The 18,544-nt window shown below is 41.7% G+C and overlaps 1 protein-coding gene across 1 annotated transcript in view; it reads left to right on the forward strand.

Annotated features, from left to right (window-relative positions):
• PKD2L1 (polycystin 2 like 1, transient receptor potential cation channel) overlaps positions 1–18,544 on the forward strand; it is a 47,769-nt gene that overhangs the window by 11,061 nt on the left and 18,164 nt on the right. The window contains exons 4-5 of the mRNA XM_037804693.1: positions 16,425–16,552; positions 17,017–17,270. Of these exons, the coding sequence (XP_037660621.1) occupies positions 16,425–16,552; positions 17,017–17,270 (382 nt within the window). The remainder of the gene's footprint in view (positions 1–16,424; positions 16,553–17,016; positions 17,271–18,544) is intronic.

The following is an 18,544-nucleotide window of genomic DNA, read 5'->3' on the forward strand; positions in this document are numbered from 1 at the left end:
ATGAGATCAAGCTGGAGCACTCTGCTGTGAGCGACCAGAGAAAGAGCATCTCGCTGGTATTCCTAAGGTGAGAGTTTGAATACTGGCTCTACCTCTCACCAGCTGAAAAATCCTGAGCAAATCATATAAACTCTAAGCTTCATGATTCATAATAAACAATGGCCATGGGCAAAGTGGAATAATCGGGCATGCCTGCCAGCCTGTTGGGAGACATTGCATGGGAAGGCTTTTTGAAAACTGTGAAACATGGTACACTGTAAGGGATCCATAATAATATTGAAAATAATCTCTTTATTTTATTATATAGTGGCAGTAGGAAGGCTAGGGTTTTTAGTGGAGGCAGATTTTCAGGATGAGGCCAAGGCTCCAGTCACAGAAAGAAGGCATAGGGCAGTGGTTTTCAAGGTGTGGTCTGAGGATCCCTGGGGTTTCCTGGGACCCTCTCAGGAGGTCCTCCCTTTCCCAACTACATATTTGTGTAAGATCACATTTTCTTCTTGTATTTCAACCAAACAACAGATTGCAACAGATTGAATGCAGAAGTAGATATGAGACTCCAGCTGTCTCCTATTAAGCCAGACATTAAAGAGATTTGCAAATATGTAAAGTGATGCCACTTTTCTTGTTAAAACTTTTTTGTTTTAGAAAATATAGCTCTCTTTTTCATAAAAATATTTTATTTATATTTACATGCATTGGGTTTATTATTTTTAAATAATGAATTAATAAGTACTTAAATGTTTCCTCAGTTTTAATTCCTAATAAGATAAATATTGATAGATATCACTCAAATAGTGATAGGTATAACTCTTTGGAGTCCTAATAAATTTGAAAAGTACAAAAGGGATCCCAAGACCAAGCATTTAAGAACTGCTGGCTTAGAGAATGAGTCTGAGCTGGTCAAATTGGATTACTTCACGGCATGGAGGAAAGAACAAGTGAGACGATGAGAGCTTGTTAGCAAGAGGTTCAAACTAAGGATGAGATCCTGGGAATTCACATGTAAATTCATTGAGACATCTATGACCTCCTATGAGGTACTGGGTCAAAGGCCATGTGCTAAGACTTTTGAAATACCTGAGCCACACATTCTCTGCTTCCAAGGAGCAAAGAGGATGGCATGTAAACCAACAGTGATGTAGAGTATGATGAGGGTTACAAAAGAGGGGTTGAGTTGGTGAGATGTGGGGGGCAAAGTGGTCAGGGAGACCCTTGCAGGTCCCAGAGGCAGGCAACCATTCCAGCCTGAGGAGGCCCAAAGTCATTGCCAAAGAAGGCAGGGTGCTTGCTTGCTTATGCTTGTTTTACTACCTTTGGCTCCTTCTCTGGAGAAGGCAGGGGGTGGAGGATATGGCACCAGCCAACTAAGGCCTTAGGCTGTGAATACAAGGGTCTTGCAATAGTCATAGTCTCAAAGGACAAGTATAATAAGAAAATAGAAAACAGCATTTCTCCTCATTCCATTACAAAAGAATTCTCCCCCTGCACCGCTCCCTCTCCAAAAAAAAAAAAAAAAAACAAAAAACAAAAACCCTGAGAATATCTTTACTAAATTTTTGACTAATTTATAGTCACTATAAAAAAGTCAAATAACGTAGAGAATGTTAAAATTCCTCCTTGTAACCACTGTTAATAGTTTGGTGTATATAATGCCAGCCTTTTTCTAGGCATATATAAGTGAATTTTATATATGAAGCTTTGGTTGGTTTACACTAGAAGCAAGTGTGAATCAACACAAACACCATCTGTGAGATGAAATGTCCAGCTGATGAGATAAATGAAGTATAGGAGACTCTTGAGGTATTGATGGCTGGTGGCAAGAAAGTCAGCTTGGGAAGATCTCTTGAAGCACTTTGTGAATGTAGCTCATACTGCAGAAAAACTGCAAGGAACTGCCAGCTTGCTGTGAATCCCAGAATCAGGATCAGTTCTTCTTGCCTTCTCCATCCTGGACTGCCTCTCCCAGGATCTTCCTTCTTTGTCTCCGCAGGCACGAATCCACTTTGCCTTCTCAGCTATTCCTGCCATGGCTTTTGATTCCTCTCCTTTACTCCCTCATCTGCTGCCTCACAGCACCTTCCCTGCCCCCCTGTCTGATGTAAACCTATGGCTTCTTGGGATTTTTTTTAAGGGCTGTCACTGCTGGGACCTCCAGGAAAGCATTTTCCTTCTTTTGATTCTTGAACCCAAGGGAAAGTTTGAGAAGGTGTTTTGGGGAGTTCACACCCTTAAAACTGGTAATGACATCTGTTTCTGTTTAAATGATTAAAAATCAATCAGACTCGGGCAAGATGGCGGCATAGAGAGGAGTGGAAGCTAAGTAGTCCCCCTCGAACAACTACAAAAAACCAGAAACAACTAGCAAACAATCCAGAATAACTGCGGGGGGACAAACGAGACCATCCACTCATCATACACCAACCTGAATTGGGAGGAATGCCCAAGAACACAGCATAAAATCTGTAAGTAAAACCTGCAGATCCAAGTCACGAGACCCCCTCCCCCATAGCCTGAGCTGCAAAGCCTCATGGTGCCAGAGAGAAGCTCTCTTTCAGCAAGCGAATACAGCTCAGCTGAGCTCCAACTGGGGTTTTAAGTAGCGAGTATGAACTGCTCACTACAGGTACGCATCCCCAAAAAACAGACAGAGGCTTTGGGTGATGACTGACCTGGGAGAGCCAGAGAATCGTCTTGGACTGGGTCTGAAGGGAACTATCTGTTTCTTTTTTGGCTCAGTGGAGAAAGTCCCAGTCATTTTCAGTTTCCAGGGCTGTGACTCTGGGAAGGATGGAGACAGCACAAGCAGAGAGCAAGACCATTGAAATGCTAATGACCTCCACCTGGGGGATCTGTCTTCTCTAGGAGGAAAGGGGTGGGGCCCTTTCCATTCAGAACCAGACCCCAGAGCCTGGGGGAACATACTTCCTCACACCAGTCAAGAATTATAGGCTAACAGGCATCACCTTCTGGGCAGAAAAGCACAGTGACCTGAGGCATCAAACAGTGGAGCAATTTTCTAAGACACACCCACAGGGAAGCCAGATACTGAATATTTCTTCCCTCTGGGACCTGAGCCTGTTCTGGTCTGGGAAAACCTGATTTGGATAACCAAGGAAGCCATGCCTAGACAACAGAAAATTACAATCTACACTAAGAAAACCAAAGTTATGGCCCAGTCAAAGGAACAAACGTACACTTCAACTGAGATACAGGAATTTAAACAACTAATGCTAAATCAATTCAAAAAGTTTAGAGAAGATATTGTAAAAGAGATAGAGGCTGTAAAGGAAGCGCTGGACATGTATATGGCAGAAATCAAAAATTCAAAAAAACCACTAGTAGAATCTATGGAAATGAAAGGCACAACACAAGAGATGAAAGACACAATGGAAACATACAACAGCAGATCTCAAGAGGCAGAAGAAAACACTCAGGAACTGGAGAACAAAACACCTGAAAGCCTACATGCAAAGGAGCAGATGGAGAAAAGAATGAAAAAATATGAGCCATGTCTCCGGGAACTCAAGGATGAAACAAAGTACAATAATGTACGTATCATTGGTGTCCCAGAAGGAGAAGAGAAGGGAAAGGGGGCAGAAGCAATAATAGAGGAAATAATTAATGAAAATTTCCCATCTCTTATGAAAGACATAAAATTACAGATCCAAGAAGTGCAGCGTACTCCAAACAGAAGAGATATGAATAGGCCTACGCCAAGACACTTAATAATCAGATTATCAAATGTCAAAGACAAAGAGAGAATCCTGAAAGCAGCAAGAGAAAAGCGATCCATTACATACAAAGGAAGCTTAATAAAACTATGTGTGGATCTGTCAGCAGAAACCATGGAGGCAAGAAGGAAGTTGTGTGATATATTTAAGATACTGAAAGAGAAAAACCACCAACCAAGAATCCTGTATCCAGCAAAGCTGTCCTTCAAATATGAGGGAGAGCTCAAAATATTTTCTGACAAACAGACAATGAGAGACTTTGTGAACAAGACACCTGCCCTACAGGAAATACTAAAGGGAGCACTACAGGGTGATAGAAGACAGGAGTGCGTGGTTTGGAACACAATTTTGGGAGATGGTAGCACAACAATGTAAGTACACTGAACAAAGGTAACTATGAATACGGTTGAGAGAGGAAGGTGGGGAGCATGTGAGACACCACAAGAAAGGAGGAAAGATAAAGACTGGGACTGTGTAACTTGGTGAAATCTAGAGTATTCAACAATTGTGATAAAATGTACAAATATGTTCTTTTATGAGGGAGAACAAGCAAATGTCAACCTTGCAAGGTGTTAAAAATGGGGAGGCATTGGGGGACGGATGTAATCAGCATAAACTAGACACTGTAACTAATAAAAAAAAAAAAAAATCAATCAATGTATTAATTATTTAAATATGCTTTTCCTCTATATAAAGCCATTTGAGAGCCCTCTGTTGTGTATTGAGTGAGCATGCCCATCTCTGGAGGTGATGCTTCTATCTGGGGTGACCAAAGCTGTCTTCTTACAGTCTTCCTGGACTACCTTTATTTTCATTACTTCCTGAACCAATCAATGACAAGGACACCCTTAACAGACCCAAAAGCTTTCAGAGAGAATCAGTTCCTGGCATTGGGTGAACATATGGTTTGGTCATGGTATTGATTATCCTATAATCTTCACAGAATTTTATTGATCCATACAGCTTGTACTACAAAACTATAGGTGAAGTCTAAGGTTTCTATATGTTGAAATCACTCATTACCAACTCCATCATCTTATTGTTTATTAAGACAGTGATGAAATGGTGGCATCCTGGATTGGTTCCAAGATTTCCCTGCCTGGTTTCTCATCTCTTCTGGGTCCGCAATTTTGAGGATCCCAGCCATGGCACCAGTTAACATCAAGGTTTCTTCTTCTAATGCTTCCTCACTTTCTATTATTAAATATCTCTTAGGTGCAGGTAGATATAGGCAGTAAAAAGTCTTTGGGATGCAGTTTGTGCCAGTTTGGATGTGTTATATCCCCCAAAATGCCATGTTCTTTAATGCAGTCTTGTGGGGGCTGCCATATTAGTGTTGATTAGGTTGGAATCTTTGGATTAGGTTGTTTCCATGGAGATGTGACTCACCTAACTGTGGGTAATACCTTTCATTAGATTATTTCGATGGAGGTGTGGCCCCGCCCATTCAGCATGGGTCTTGATTAGTTTATTGGACCCCTGTAAAAGTGCACAAACAGAAGGACCTCAGAGCTGCTGCAGCTTAGAGAGACATTTTGAAGATAGCCATTGAAAGCTGATGCTGACATTTTAGAGAACGTCATTTTGAAACGCAACCTGGGAGCAAGCAGACTCCAGCCACGTGCCTTCCCAACTAACAGAGGTTTTCCTGGATGCTAAAGGCCTTTCTCCATTGAAGCCAATCCATTTCTGTTATTTTGCAAAACGGCAGCATTAGCAAACTGGAACACAATTCTATACCACTTTCTGTAGCTTTGGTTTCTTCCAAGATAATCAGTGCCTGGGAGACCTCAGGCAAAATAGTTCAAGGAAGCATAGCCAAGAGGAAACACAAGTCTTCCTCTATAACCTTCCATAGGAGCATGTGCAGAGCCACTTCTGACGCATCAGCCCAAAATACCCCCTGCTAAGCCAGGGCTTTTATTTTATACTCCAATTGGTACCTTCAGCTCTCTTGAAACAGTATGTCCTTATTCTCAGAGACAACAAGCAAAATCTTTCTTAGTAGGGGACTTCCTACTAAGAAAAGGAGCAAGTAAATGGATTTAACATAGAGACCAGTCATTAGACTTGAGTTTTTTTAGGACAGGAATTTTGCATTATCCGTTTGTTGACTTCAGCTCTTCCCCATTTCCCCACTCCCCACTTTTGTCCTTATTTTCCTTGCAAGGTTCCTTTTGCAAAGTACCCATCTGACATGGATGTATTCATATGAAGCACATCAATTAGGATACTGGTTTAGCTGCAATAACAAGATCAAAATAATAGTGGCCTGAATAAGATGGAGGTTTATTGCTCACTCACAAAACAGTCTGGGGTGTAAGAAGCTCTGGATTGATTTGGGGCTCCACAATGATGTATGGCCCAGGCTTCTTCTACCTTATTGCTTTGCCATCCTCAGCACATGGCTTCTATTCCATGCTCCAGGTCCTGCTATTATGTCCATACTTCAGCTAGCAGGAAATAGAAAAGTAGACTGGGAAGGCATCTACTTCCTTTTAAGGACATGAGTCAGGAATTGTAAATGGAAGCCTGTCACTGCATTCATTGGACTTAATCACTCCATTGGCCAGAACTTAATCAAATGGTCACCACTTAGCTGCAAGGGATGCTGGATGATGTGGTGTTTAGTTGGGCAGCCATGTTCCTCTATTTTATTATGTATGAAGGGAGGGGAAGGTAATTGGGTGATAACTGTCTGTGCCAAATAAAAGGAGAAGAAATCTTGTCCATAGTTTGTCATGGAGGCAGCAAAAATGAATGGAACGCCAAGAAATCAAGGCTGTAATAACATCCCTGGATGTCACTGGAAAGATTGGTGAGAGCTGATTCTTCTCCACCGAGACTGGCTGTTGAAGTGCTTAGCTAAAGAAATTTGAAACTATTATCAGAGGCTGTTGGGGATGCAAAAGAAGGGAAGGTCTCAGGGCATTGTGTTTTATTTCACAAAAAAGTAGGACCACCCTGTAGGGGTAACCACAAGTTACCTTGCAAGTTATTTATATGATCAAAGCCAACCTGGATACAGTAGACCAAGAAATAAGTGGAGGTATTTCAAAGAACTTCTCAGCAAGCCAGGTGATAAGAGGGACTCCAGAAAAAGCCATCAGAGTTGCTGCAGGATGAAATGTTTAGAACTGGGAAGGCCCAAGGGACCTCCAACTCTTCCACAGTTGGCAAATTGACAAAACAGTGGAGGCTCTATGAGCACAGTGACTGTGAGGGCTGGGATTGGGGATGGATGAGATCTCCAGGTTTCTAGAGGAAACATCTTCAATACTTCTTTTCAGAGCCACCAGTTTTTGGAAGGAGCAGTGACTTTTGAGTGTCAAAAACTTGAAGAGACAGAGGTTTTGGCAGAGAACTAGTGTAGACACAAAATGGAACTATAAATTCACTGGAAGACACACCCCCAACTCTTTGCTAATTAGTTGAGAAAGGGGTCCCATTCCTGCCCAAGGAGAGTGCTGTCAGAGGACAGCTATCCTCCATTAAACAGCAATTAGGAATGGTAGCATTTAATGGCCTATGTGGCTAAAGCCTGGGAAAGGAAAAGCACAAAGCAACTGCTGGCTTCTTGCCATTGCTCTGAGCTGGGGAGGTATGTCACAAGTTTAGAAGAGAGAACAAGAATATTTAGTCCTAGCGTAAACATAGGAATGGATAAAATCAGGGTTTTACCCAAGCTCATGATGATGATGAGACTAATGATAATTATTATAGTCATGCTTCTTAAATAACAATTTCTTTATGCCCCATCTACAACTAAAAGAGAACTGAGTCAGTTAACATTAATAAGACCAGGTAAGTAAAACATAGCCCATTAGAACCAAAATAAAAATACATAGCCAAAGAACTGGGAAAAGATAACTTGTACCAGAAAACTTAAGATAAAGGTACTGCAAATGAAAAGAAAGCCTGGGTTCCTGGCAGCCAATGCAGAGAAAAAAACCTAAATAGGTTGCCAAGTTCTCCTTGTTGAATAAGAAAAAGCACACCAGTTAAGAAGGATATGCTCCTTGGCCTGGCATGGAGGAATGTGGTGATTACAAGCTGACCCCCCGCTGTAGAGGCCTGAGCCAGGACGGCATATCAGACAGTGGTGACGCTCACTTGTGGATCCCCGAGGAAGTCTGGATGGGGACCTACCCTAAGTATTTAGAGATGATGGAATTAGATATAGGAGATGCCACCCACGTTTAGATAGCATTCTTGGTTTACCTGGACCTCATGGAGAGTAAAAGTTGGCATGAAGTAAACTGTGTGGAATTAGCAGAACTCCAGCTCATCTGCCTTGTTAGTACTGAAGTAGGAGGAGAAGGGTTGCAGACAGTGGTGCCTACACCCATCAGCGCATCCCTTTGCCATAACAGGGTAAGGGAAATCTTGAAGGCATCCTGACAATTGCAAGGTGATTGAGATTTGCCGATGTCTTTTATTTTGGTTGTAGTAGAGTCCCATTCCACAATAGTCTATTATAACTTATGGATGGATTTATGCTGCCAAACCCTCAGAATATTTCCCTTAGAAGATGACAGCTATACTTCCTGATGCTTATTTTATTCATACAAGATTGGATTTGAGACTGATCAACCTGCTTCATCTTTAATCTCAGAGATAGTTGGGGTTGACATCTCTGGTCCATTGCACAGGTATTCTTTCTGAAGAATAAGACTTTCCCAGATAGAAAGATGTTCTTCACTCAAAAATATAGGGGGGAGTGACATCATCAACATGGCAATGTAAACAGCTACTGAAAACTTCTATCCAGAGATTCAGTGAAGAAAAAGGGCAATTCTGAATTGTTTGAAACTCTGGAGGAGGATATAGACTGGGGAAAGACCTTGCAAATGCCAAATTGAAGCAAAAGAAAAAATATCATGTAGGAATTTTCCATCCCATACCAGCTGGTCATCTCCCCTCCTCCTCACTCTGTCTCCATGCAGGAAAGGCACAGAAAGAGCAAACTGGAACCCTCCCACCAGGAACACAGATTTTAAAATCCCACAGCAGTGAAAAATACCCTCACTGTTTAAAGAACTGGTGGACAGGGAGGACATCTCAAGGCCCAGATCAGTGAGGGACAAAGAGACTGAGAAAACATGGACAGAGACTGTGTCTCCAGCTCTGGGTCTGAAAGCCCTTCCCCCACTCTTGAGGGAAGCAGCAGCTGGCGGCCATTTCCTTGTCTTGGGGACAGCTTGAGTGCTGGGTTGGCCGAGGGAGTACTTTCCCACATCGAGCCAGATTTTGGCTGGCAAAGTGAGGGCATAGGAATCCCTCAGTTTCAGCCTTGCTGGGTCCTACAAAGCCTGTGCTCTTAGGCAAAGTAGCTTCTGACAACAATTACGTCACCAAACAGCGCCATCTGCTGGACAGTCTGGAAAGTGCAAGGGAAGGAAATACTTGTTAAAAGAGGCTTCAGATCCTTCATTAGGAACACAGGAGCTGGTCTACAAGCCCTGTATGGAAACCCAGCCCTGTTTTGTCTGAGAAATAGGGAAGACCCAACTGTTAAAGTAGGTCCCCAAAACCAACCCAGGTCTTGCTAGCTGGTGGAAAATAGAGCACCACTGGAAGCCAGCAGATTTGTATTACCACACACAGTGAATTTGTTTGGGTGCTCAGTGCCTACCTCCCATTCCTGTGGCAGGCCATGGTGGGTGCCTGATTTTGGGGAGAAGATTGAGGGGCAGAGCCAATCTGAAAACTGGCCAGGGAGAGAAAAAAGAAAAGATAGAGATCAAAGTCAACTAACAAGAAAACCTTGGGCAAAAGAGAGAAAACAACCCCAAGAATAAACCAATCAATAGAATCAGATCCCTAGACACTAGCAAAAAATCACGAGCCACATCAGGAAATGGGAAGATATGGCCCAGTCAAAGGAAGCAAGTAACATTTCAACTGAGATTCAGGAGTTGAAACAATCAGTTATAGATGTTCAGACAAATCTTTTAAATCAAATCAATGAGGTGAGAGAGAATGTGATAAAAGAGATGAAGGATATAAAGAAGACACTGGGTGATCTTAAGGAAGAATTCATAAGCTTGAAAAAACAAATGGCAGAACTTATGGGAATGAAAGGCACAGTAGAAGAGATGAAAAACACAATGGAGACATACAACAGCAGACTTGGAGAAGCGAAAGAAAGGATCAGTGAGATGGAGGACAGGACATCTGAAATTCTGCACGCAATGGAACAGATAGGGAAAAGAATGGAAAAATATGAACAGGGTCTCAGGGAACTGAATAACAACATGAAACATATGAATATACATGTTATAGGCACCCCAGAAGGAGAAGAGAAGGGAAAAGTGGCAAAAGAATAGTCAATGACAATTTCCCAACTCTTATGAAAGACATAAAATTACAGGCAGTGTGCCCCAAACAGAACTGATCCAAATAGACCTACTCCAAGAAACTTACTAAACAGATTTTCAAATGTCAAAGACCAAGAGAGAATTCTGAAAACAGCAAGAGAAAAGCAATCCATCACATACAAGGGAAGCTCGAGAAGACTAAGGGTGTATCTCTCAGCAGAAACCATGGTGGCGAGAAGGCAGTGGTATGACATTTTCAAGATACTGAAAGAGAAAAACTGCCAACCAATCTGGCAAAACTGTCCTTCAAAAGTGAGGAATAATCTAAAATATTTACAAATAAACAAACACTGAGAGAGTTCATGAATAGGAGACCTCCTCTACAGGAAAGACTAAAGGGAATGCTACAGACAGGAAAAGACAGGAGAGAGAGGTTTGGAGAAAAGTGTAGAAATGAAGATATCAGATGACAGAAAGAGGATAGAGATCGGGCATTTGATGTTGAAGGAGTATAGAATGTTCTAGAGGATTGATTGTGTAGATCTAGAAATGGATAGCACAATACTGTGTGATGGTAGCATAATATTGTAAGTACACTGAAAAAAGATGACTGCGAATATGGTTGAAAGAGGAAGGTTAGGGGTCTGTATGACACCAGAAGGAAAGATAGAAGATAAAGACTGGGACTGTATAACTTAGTGAAACCTAGAGTGGTCAATGAGTGTGATTAAATGTACAAATATAGGAATGCTTTTCACGAGGGAGCAGCAAGAAGGAATGACGGTATGAGGTATGCAACGAAGTGAATGGACCATGAGGACAGTATGTTGAGTGAAATAAGCCGGAAATGAAAAAACAAAGATTATAATGCCTCACTAATATGGACTAATAACAACGTATAAACTCTGAGAATTGAATCTGGAAGCATGGGTTAAAAGGGGAAGGCTTATGTAAAGGTTCCTAGATTGTAAGCTTTTACAGCAGTCATATTTATTAATGAGTTGTAACAGTTACTTCTAAATTTTGAGATTCTGAGCTGTTTGTGTGTGACGTGGTTGGTCCCTGGAGCTTCAGGTGTCTGTGTGGCACCTGGGAGTCAGACTTAGAGTTCAGCAGCTGTGACTGTTGGTATTGCCCCAACAGTCAACTGTTAAAGAGGCTGAAAAGGAGATCAGACTTCGAATGGAAATATGAATGAAATGGACTTGGTTGACATTGGGGTAGATCAGACTAAAGGGTAGAGGATGATACAAACTGTGTTTTAAACTTTGGCTTCTGTGTGGGACCAAAGGAAGAAATTGTGTGGCAAAATCTATGTTTTCTGTAGCACACTATATAATTTAACTTGTATGGTCAGTTTACTCAAATTCCCTAATTACGTGGAACCTTGACTAGGGAGTGAGACTTTGTTGGTTTGTACAGGTTAGTATGAAGTCCCAATACAATCCAGAGTAATTTGGGCAGAGAATAAAAAGTATTTGCAAAGCCCCCTTGAGGGACTGTGGAAAAATGTGGAAATATTAAAATTCCCCAGGTGGGGAATTCCTGAAAATCTTGTAAGCATTGGGGACCACCAATGAACAAATGTTTTACACTTTGAGTGATTGTAGGGTATGTGAATATATTTCAATAAAAATAAAAATAAAAACAAAAACTAACTGAAAGCACTAATGATTAGGAAGATCTGACTTTTATGGTACTTGAACTTTCTTTCCAGAAACTTCTGTCTTTGGATATAGTTCTGTTCTTGAAGCAGTACAGAATCAGTCTATTCTGGAGTCAGAGTGATTTGCACTTGAATCCTGGATCCATTAGTTGTTTACCATGGTCAAGTTACTAAGTTCTCTGAGACTATAAAATGGGAATAATAATACCACCCACCACAAAATGTTGCTGTAGGATTAAATGAAGTAAGCATGTAAAGCACTTGGCACACAGCTACAAAATAGGGGTTCTGAGGCAGTACGTGGCTACCTTAGCCATTTCTTCCTCCTGATGTGGAGAAGGATAATGGTGGAATGGATATGCTGAGTCCCTGTCAGATTCAGGAATTTCTGAACCAGGTGTCAAAATTAGACAAGCTGGTTCCTCACAGTAAAGTCAAACTATGATCCTTATTATGGGATACAATGAGAAAGGGAGGGAGGGAGACAACAAGAAAGATCAACAAGTTGTTCTCAATCTGCTTCCACCACAATGCGCCTGAAGGATGTGAACGTCTCCCTTGAATGCCAGTGGTTCACTTGGGCCAATGATTCAGCGATTTTCCCCAGGGATGGGAGAGGGTGCTCAGAGAGGTCTGTGAAGTTTGAAGAAGCTCTCCACATCTCAGAGAGATTCTGAGAACCCTTTGGGAGAGGGGTTTTTCCTTTCTTTCCCACTCCCTATCTAGAAAATCACTGAAATAGACACTGCCTTCTTGGCATCTCTATTGAAGAAGGCTGGGGATTAAGTTGCAACAGATTAAGGAAGTGGTTCTCCAAATGTGGTCCCAGGACTAGTAGTGTCAGCATCACTTGGAAATTTGTTAGACATGCAAATCATTGGGCTCCACTGCAGACCTACAGTCTTCCAGGTGATTTTGATGCATGGTAAAATTTGCGAATCAGTGGGTTAAGGAAAAGGGGGACAGACGCTGGAGCTGGGATTGATCATCGCCTTTATTTAGCAATTCCCTCTTCCCCTGGCTGTGCTTTTGGATTCTGATTGCTGCAGTTTCCAAGCCTGATGTTCTTGATCTTTAATTCTGCCAAACTTTGTTAGGGATATTGAGTTCTGGCAGCACCATTTCTATCCTCAGATTGTGTGAGGGTTACTGATTGACAGTGCCTGATCTTTAGGCAGCCAAGGACTGGTTTCATTTCTCTTACCCAAGACTTGCATGAATTTATTGTTCTCCCTTTTGGATTAAAGTATGTGGCCATCTCTTTCCAACATCTACTAAATAGAAGTTGCCCTTGAATATTTTGATGACATTGCTATTTTAGGCCAATTAATCATAACTCTTCACCCAGTTTGAAAATGATGCGTGTATTTCATTCTGCCCTGTATTACAGTTATTGGTTTTTCTATTTTTGATTCAACCCAACAAACACATTAGGGACCTATTAAATAGTAGGCACTGTGCTAAATGAATAAAACATAGTTCCTGTCATGGAGAGCATACAATAGAGTGACTAGAATCACTTGTTGAGTACCTACTACCATGTTCCATGCATATTAAATACATCAACTTTAATCTTCACAAAATTACAAGAAAGGTGTTATAATCCCATTCTACAGATGAGAAAAATGAGGCCCAGAGTAAAGTTTATACAGTAAGTGACAGAGCTGGGATTTAAACCATATCAGGAGTGGGGTGGGGCCCAATAATTTGCATTTCTAACAAGTTTCCAGTTGACGCTGATGCTACTGGTCCTGGAACCACATTTTGAGAACCACTGCCTTAACCTGTTGCAATATAATCCCCCTCATCTTCAATAAAGATGCCAAAGAGAACAAAGCTCATGCTCATTCTTTTATACCAAGTTTATTCTGAGACATGTCTTCCTCAGTAGAACTTTTTGAGGATAGAAACCATTTTTTAGTAATTTTTGTGTCTCTCACAAGATCTAGCAAGGCATTTTGCACATGGCAGACGTTAATACTTGTTGAATAAATATGAAATGTATCTTTAGAATAATTTAACTTGATAAACTGATAATACAGGCTACTAAGTATCAATATTTGGGGGTATTAGAAACTGAGTTTGGGTTTCATAAAGGGTTGGGGGAAAGTATCCCTCCTCTCACGAGCCAAAGCACAAATTTTGCCGAAATAAGAATTGACAAAGAAGAGAGAGTGTTTGGAGAGGGTGTTGAATAGGTACTAACCCAGGCTTAGCTCCTCATTTAGAGGCTTTCTACGGTAGCCTCTTGCTCTTTTCTTTATGTATGTTATACATCAATTAAAAAAGTTACAAATAAGGGTGAATACTGAATACCTGAGGGTCAGTGAGCATTTGACAGGAAAGGTCCCATTTCTCAGAAGACATAGTTGACTGCCTTGGATAATAATCAGGGGTATCTTGGATCCGTAAATGTTTGACAACCAGTTCAGTGTAATGTTAATTCTAGGCAGTAACTTAGAATTGGAGATGAGAAACAGCTATAGCAACTAGTGCCACCTAGAGGCCATTCAGATGATGTAACACTTGAGTCATCCTTAGGTGAGGAAAAGTTCAGCTCACTGACCATCAATTCTAACTGGCCATGGTCCGTCAACTAACAGAAGTCTGTTTTCAGGTGGGAGCCCAATTTCCAGATCCAGAAAAGTTGAGTTACAAATTCCTCTGCAGGTAATAAGGTCAAGTAATCATAGATTTGAGCTAGAGAGAAGTGAGCAGTTTCTTCGATAAAGTGAAGTGGGGAAACTTGAAGTAATGATGCTTCCTTCTTTGTTTATTCCCTCCCCCTCCACCAGAGAAGCATGATATTGCTTATGCTCAATCGAAGTGTACTCATCAACCCTTCTGTACTACAAAACTGTGCTGAGCTCCGGTCCTCTCCAACCCATACCCTAACCAGATGGGGTGATGAGAGAAAATGTCCAAGATTTGAAAGGGAAAATTCTTAAAGGGAATTGCTAACAGGAGGCTGACAAATCCTACTTAAAAATTTTTTTATTTTGATGTAACTACAGACTTACAGAAAATAATACAAAGAATTCCTCTGTACTCTCACCCACATTTCCCAAAAGTGAACATTTGTCTCTCTCCCCATATATGTACGTATACATATTTATGTTTTATGAACTGTTTGCAGACATAATGTTCCTTTAGCCCTAAATATTTAATGTGTGTTTTCTAAAAGAAGGACATTCTCTTATCAAAGTCAGAAAATTATCATTGATCCAGTACCATCATCTAATAAATAGACCTTATTCAAATTTCACCAATTATTCCACTAATAGCCTTTTAGCAAAAGAAAAGGAGTTCTGTTCCAGGAACCATTTCAGGACCACACATTATATTTAACTTTCATGTCACTTTAGTCTCTTTTAATTTGGAACAATTCTTCAGTATTTCTTTGTATTTCATGACCTGGCCAAAAATGGGACAATTTGTGCAACAAAACAAATAATAATATTAACAAATTATGACCTGTAGGGAAAAAAACAAAACAAAACAAAAAACCATGAATCCATAATGATATAAATAAATGGGGAAGAAGAGAAATCCCTCCTTATAGAGAATACCAACTATAAGTATAGAAGTAGTAATGGATTTAGAAAATTACCCTTTGGCAACCATCATAGTAATAATTAGGCAAAAATCATCAATGGATGTTAAAACTAGTAGGTGAAAATTGATGAGTAACAGGGTATTTACATAATTTCAAAGTATCTCCCTACAAAATACTTACTAATTACAAAGAGGAAAATAATAATTTTACATTAGAAAAGATATCACCTTAACAAGGAATCAAAGTGAACATCACCAGTAATGAGACAAATAGACAATATGTGCCTCCTGATATGATATATTCAGAAGGATACAACATTGCACAACATGAATTTAATCACGAGGATTCATTAAACAAGCCTAAGCTGAGGGACAATCCATAAAATAAATAGCTTATACTCTTTAAATCCTGTCTTTTAACCAGGAAACTTCTCTTGGCAGCCCTACCTTCGGCACGTGAGACTGAGTATGTGTGTGAGGGTACTGGAGGCAGATCTAGTTACTCAGGGAAACAGCCAGGTCTGTTTTGATATGGGGATGCTCTGAGTTCCCCTCTCAGGACAACTGTGCCCATCAGGATGCAAGAATAATACAAAAGAATTCCTACATATATTTCACCTAGATTTCCCACGTGAACATTTTACCAGCTTGCTACCTGCTACTACCATGGCTATGGAGTCACTGACTCCAGGGGGCAGACCACACCTCCACTGCAAGGTGCAAGAAGTTCTTTAGAATTTGAGGCACCTTCCAAAGGATGTAAATATAAGGTAAATAAAAGGAAGCACTACCTGTGGCAGAAAGCAGAAGTATGTTGGTCCTGGGGAGTGAGATCTAGGAAGTTAAGCTGATACAGGAAGAGGAAAGTGAATTTTCAGAATGACAATGTTAAGATACAATTACCAAGCAGACTTCAGTCTTTCTGAGGTGAGCTGGGAGGAGGATGGAGACTTTGTAGCCACAACTCTTTCTTGATGCATTTCCTGGTCCCTGATGCCACGAGCAGCCTCCACAGCCAACCCTTGTGGGTAGGTCTGATGGGATCTGATCTGGGTGGCATCTCTGGCTCCAGGGCAGTGGGGCTTCCTGTCTCCTCTGGGGACTGGAGATGAGGACAATGAGCAAGACACAGCCTCTTGGGTTGGTTTCTAGTGACCTATGGAATGACAAGCTCCAGTGCCTATTACTACACCAAAGTGATGTCTGAGCTTTTCTTACATACCACGTCAGACACCGGCGTCTCCTTCCAGGCCATCAGCAGCATGGCAGACTTCTGGGATGTGAGTATGGGATGTCCTCTACCCTTCCCCTCCCCTGGAAGGCCTGAGGCCTGAGGCCACAGGCCAGGGTTTGGGGGAGGTCAGACAGTGGAGTGGGCAGAAAGCCAGAAATTAGGTTGATTAGGAATCAGGCTGAGTCACAGGGTCAGTCAGCAAGAATTGATGGGTCAGGTTAGAGTTCAAGTGGAGGTAGATGAGGGATCACATGTTAATCGGGGAGTTAAGCAAGGAGTTAGAATAGGATAGTGGGTTAGAAGTAAGGTGGAGCTTCAAGGTGCATTTTAAATAAAGAGAAAGGCAAAGACAGATTAGGATCTGATCAAGGTCTGAGGGTCAGCTGAGGAATCCAACAGATGTAGAATGGAGACAGTTGGGGATCAGGGAGTGAGGGCAAATTTCGTTCTAAGGGTGGGGATGGGGGTCAGGATGCGGTGGGGTCAGGCCCAACTCGGCTCCTGGTTCAGTTTGCCCAGGGCCCACTACTGGACAGTTTGTATTGGACCAAATGGTACAACAACCAGAGCCTAGGCCGTGGCTCCCACTCCTTCATCTACTACGAGAACCTGCTGCTGGGGGTCCCGAGGCTGCGGCAGCTGAGGGTCCGCAATGACTCCTGTGTGGTGCATGAGGACTTCCGTGAGGACATTTTGAGCTGCTACGACGTCTACTCTCCAGACAAGGAAGAGCAGCTCCCCTTTGGGACCCTCAATGGCACAGCGTGAGTGAGCCCCCACCAATGTCTCAGGGCTTGCCTGTCCAAGGACCCGCAGGCTGCGGGAATCCTAGAGAGTGGAGATTCCCAAATCTGGTTCTACATTGTCCTCGTCTGAGGAAATCATTAGAATGCAAATTCCAAGGCCCCACCCCAGGCATCTCGAGGCCCAGGAATCTCTATATCAATAGGCAATTCCGATTTGTAGCCAGCCTCACACCACCCCAAATTTAAAAAAAAAAAAAAAATCTTCATTTTATTGAGATATATTCACATACCACGCAGTCATACAAAACAAATCGTACATTCGATTGTTCACAGTACCATTACATAGCTGTACATTCATCACCTAAATCAATCCCTGACACCTTCATTACCACACACACAAAAATAACAAGAATAATAATTAAAGTGAAAAAGAGCAATTAAAGTAAAAAAGAACACTGGGTACCTTTGTCTGTTTGTATGTTTGTTTGTTTCCTTCCCCTATTTTTCTACTCATCCATCCATAAACTAGACAAAGGGGAGTGTGGTCCTTATGGCTTTCCCAATCCCATTGTCACCCCTCATAAGCTACATTTTTATACAATTGTCTTCGAGATTCATGGGTTCTGGGTTGTAGTTTGATAGTTTCAGGTATCCACCACCAGCTACCCCAATTCTTTAGAACCTAAAAAGGGTTGTCTAAATTGTGCATAAGAGTGCCCACCAGAGTGATCTCTCAGCTCCTTTTGGAATCTCTCTGCCACTGAAGCTTATTTCATTTCCTTTCACATCCCCCTTTTGGTCAAGAAGATGTTCTCCATCCCACGATGCCGGGTCTACATTCCTCCCTGGGAGTCATATTGCACGTTGCCAGGGAGATTCACTCCCCTGGGTGTCTGATCCCATGTAGCGGGGGAGGGCAGTGATTTCACCTTTCAAGTTGGCTTAGCTAGAGAGAGAGGGCCACATCTGAGCAACAAAGAGGCGTTCGGGAGGAGGCTCTTAGGCACAATTATAGGGAGGCCTAGCCTCTCCTTTACAGCAACCGTCTTCCCAAGGGTAAAACCTATGGTAGAGGGCTCAACCCATCAAACCACCAGTCCTCTATGTCTGTGGTCATGTTAGCAACCATCGAGGTGGGGTAGGATAATACCCCTGCATTCTCCACAGGCTCCTCAAGGGGGCTCTACATATTTTTTTCCTTGTTTTCTTTTCTTTTCTTTTTATTTTTATTAAATTCAGTTTTATTGAAATACATTCACACACCATACAATCATCCATGATATACAATCCAC

This window comes from Choloepus didactylus, chromosome 15, assembly GCF_015220235.1.
Source record: "Choloepus didactylus isolate mChoDid1 chromosome 15, mChoDid1.pri, whole genome shotgun sequence".
NCBI classification, from domain to species: Eukaryota; Metazoa; Chordata; class Mammalia; order Pilosa; family Megalonychidae; genus Choloepus; species Choloepus didactylus.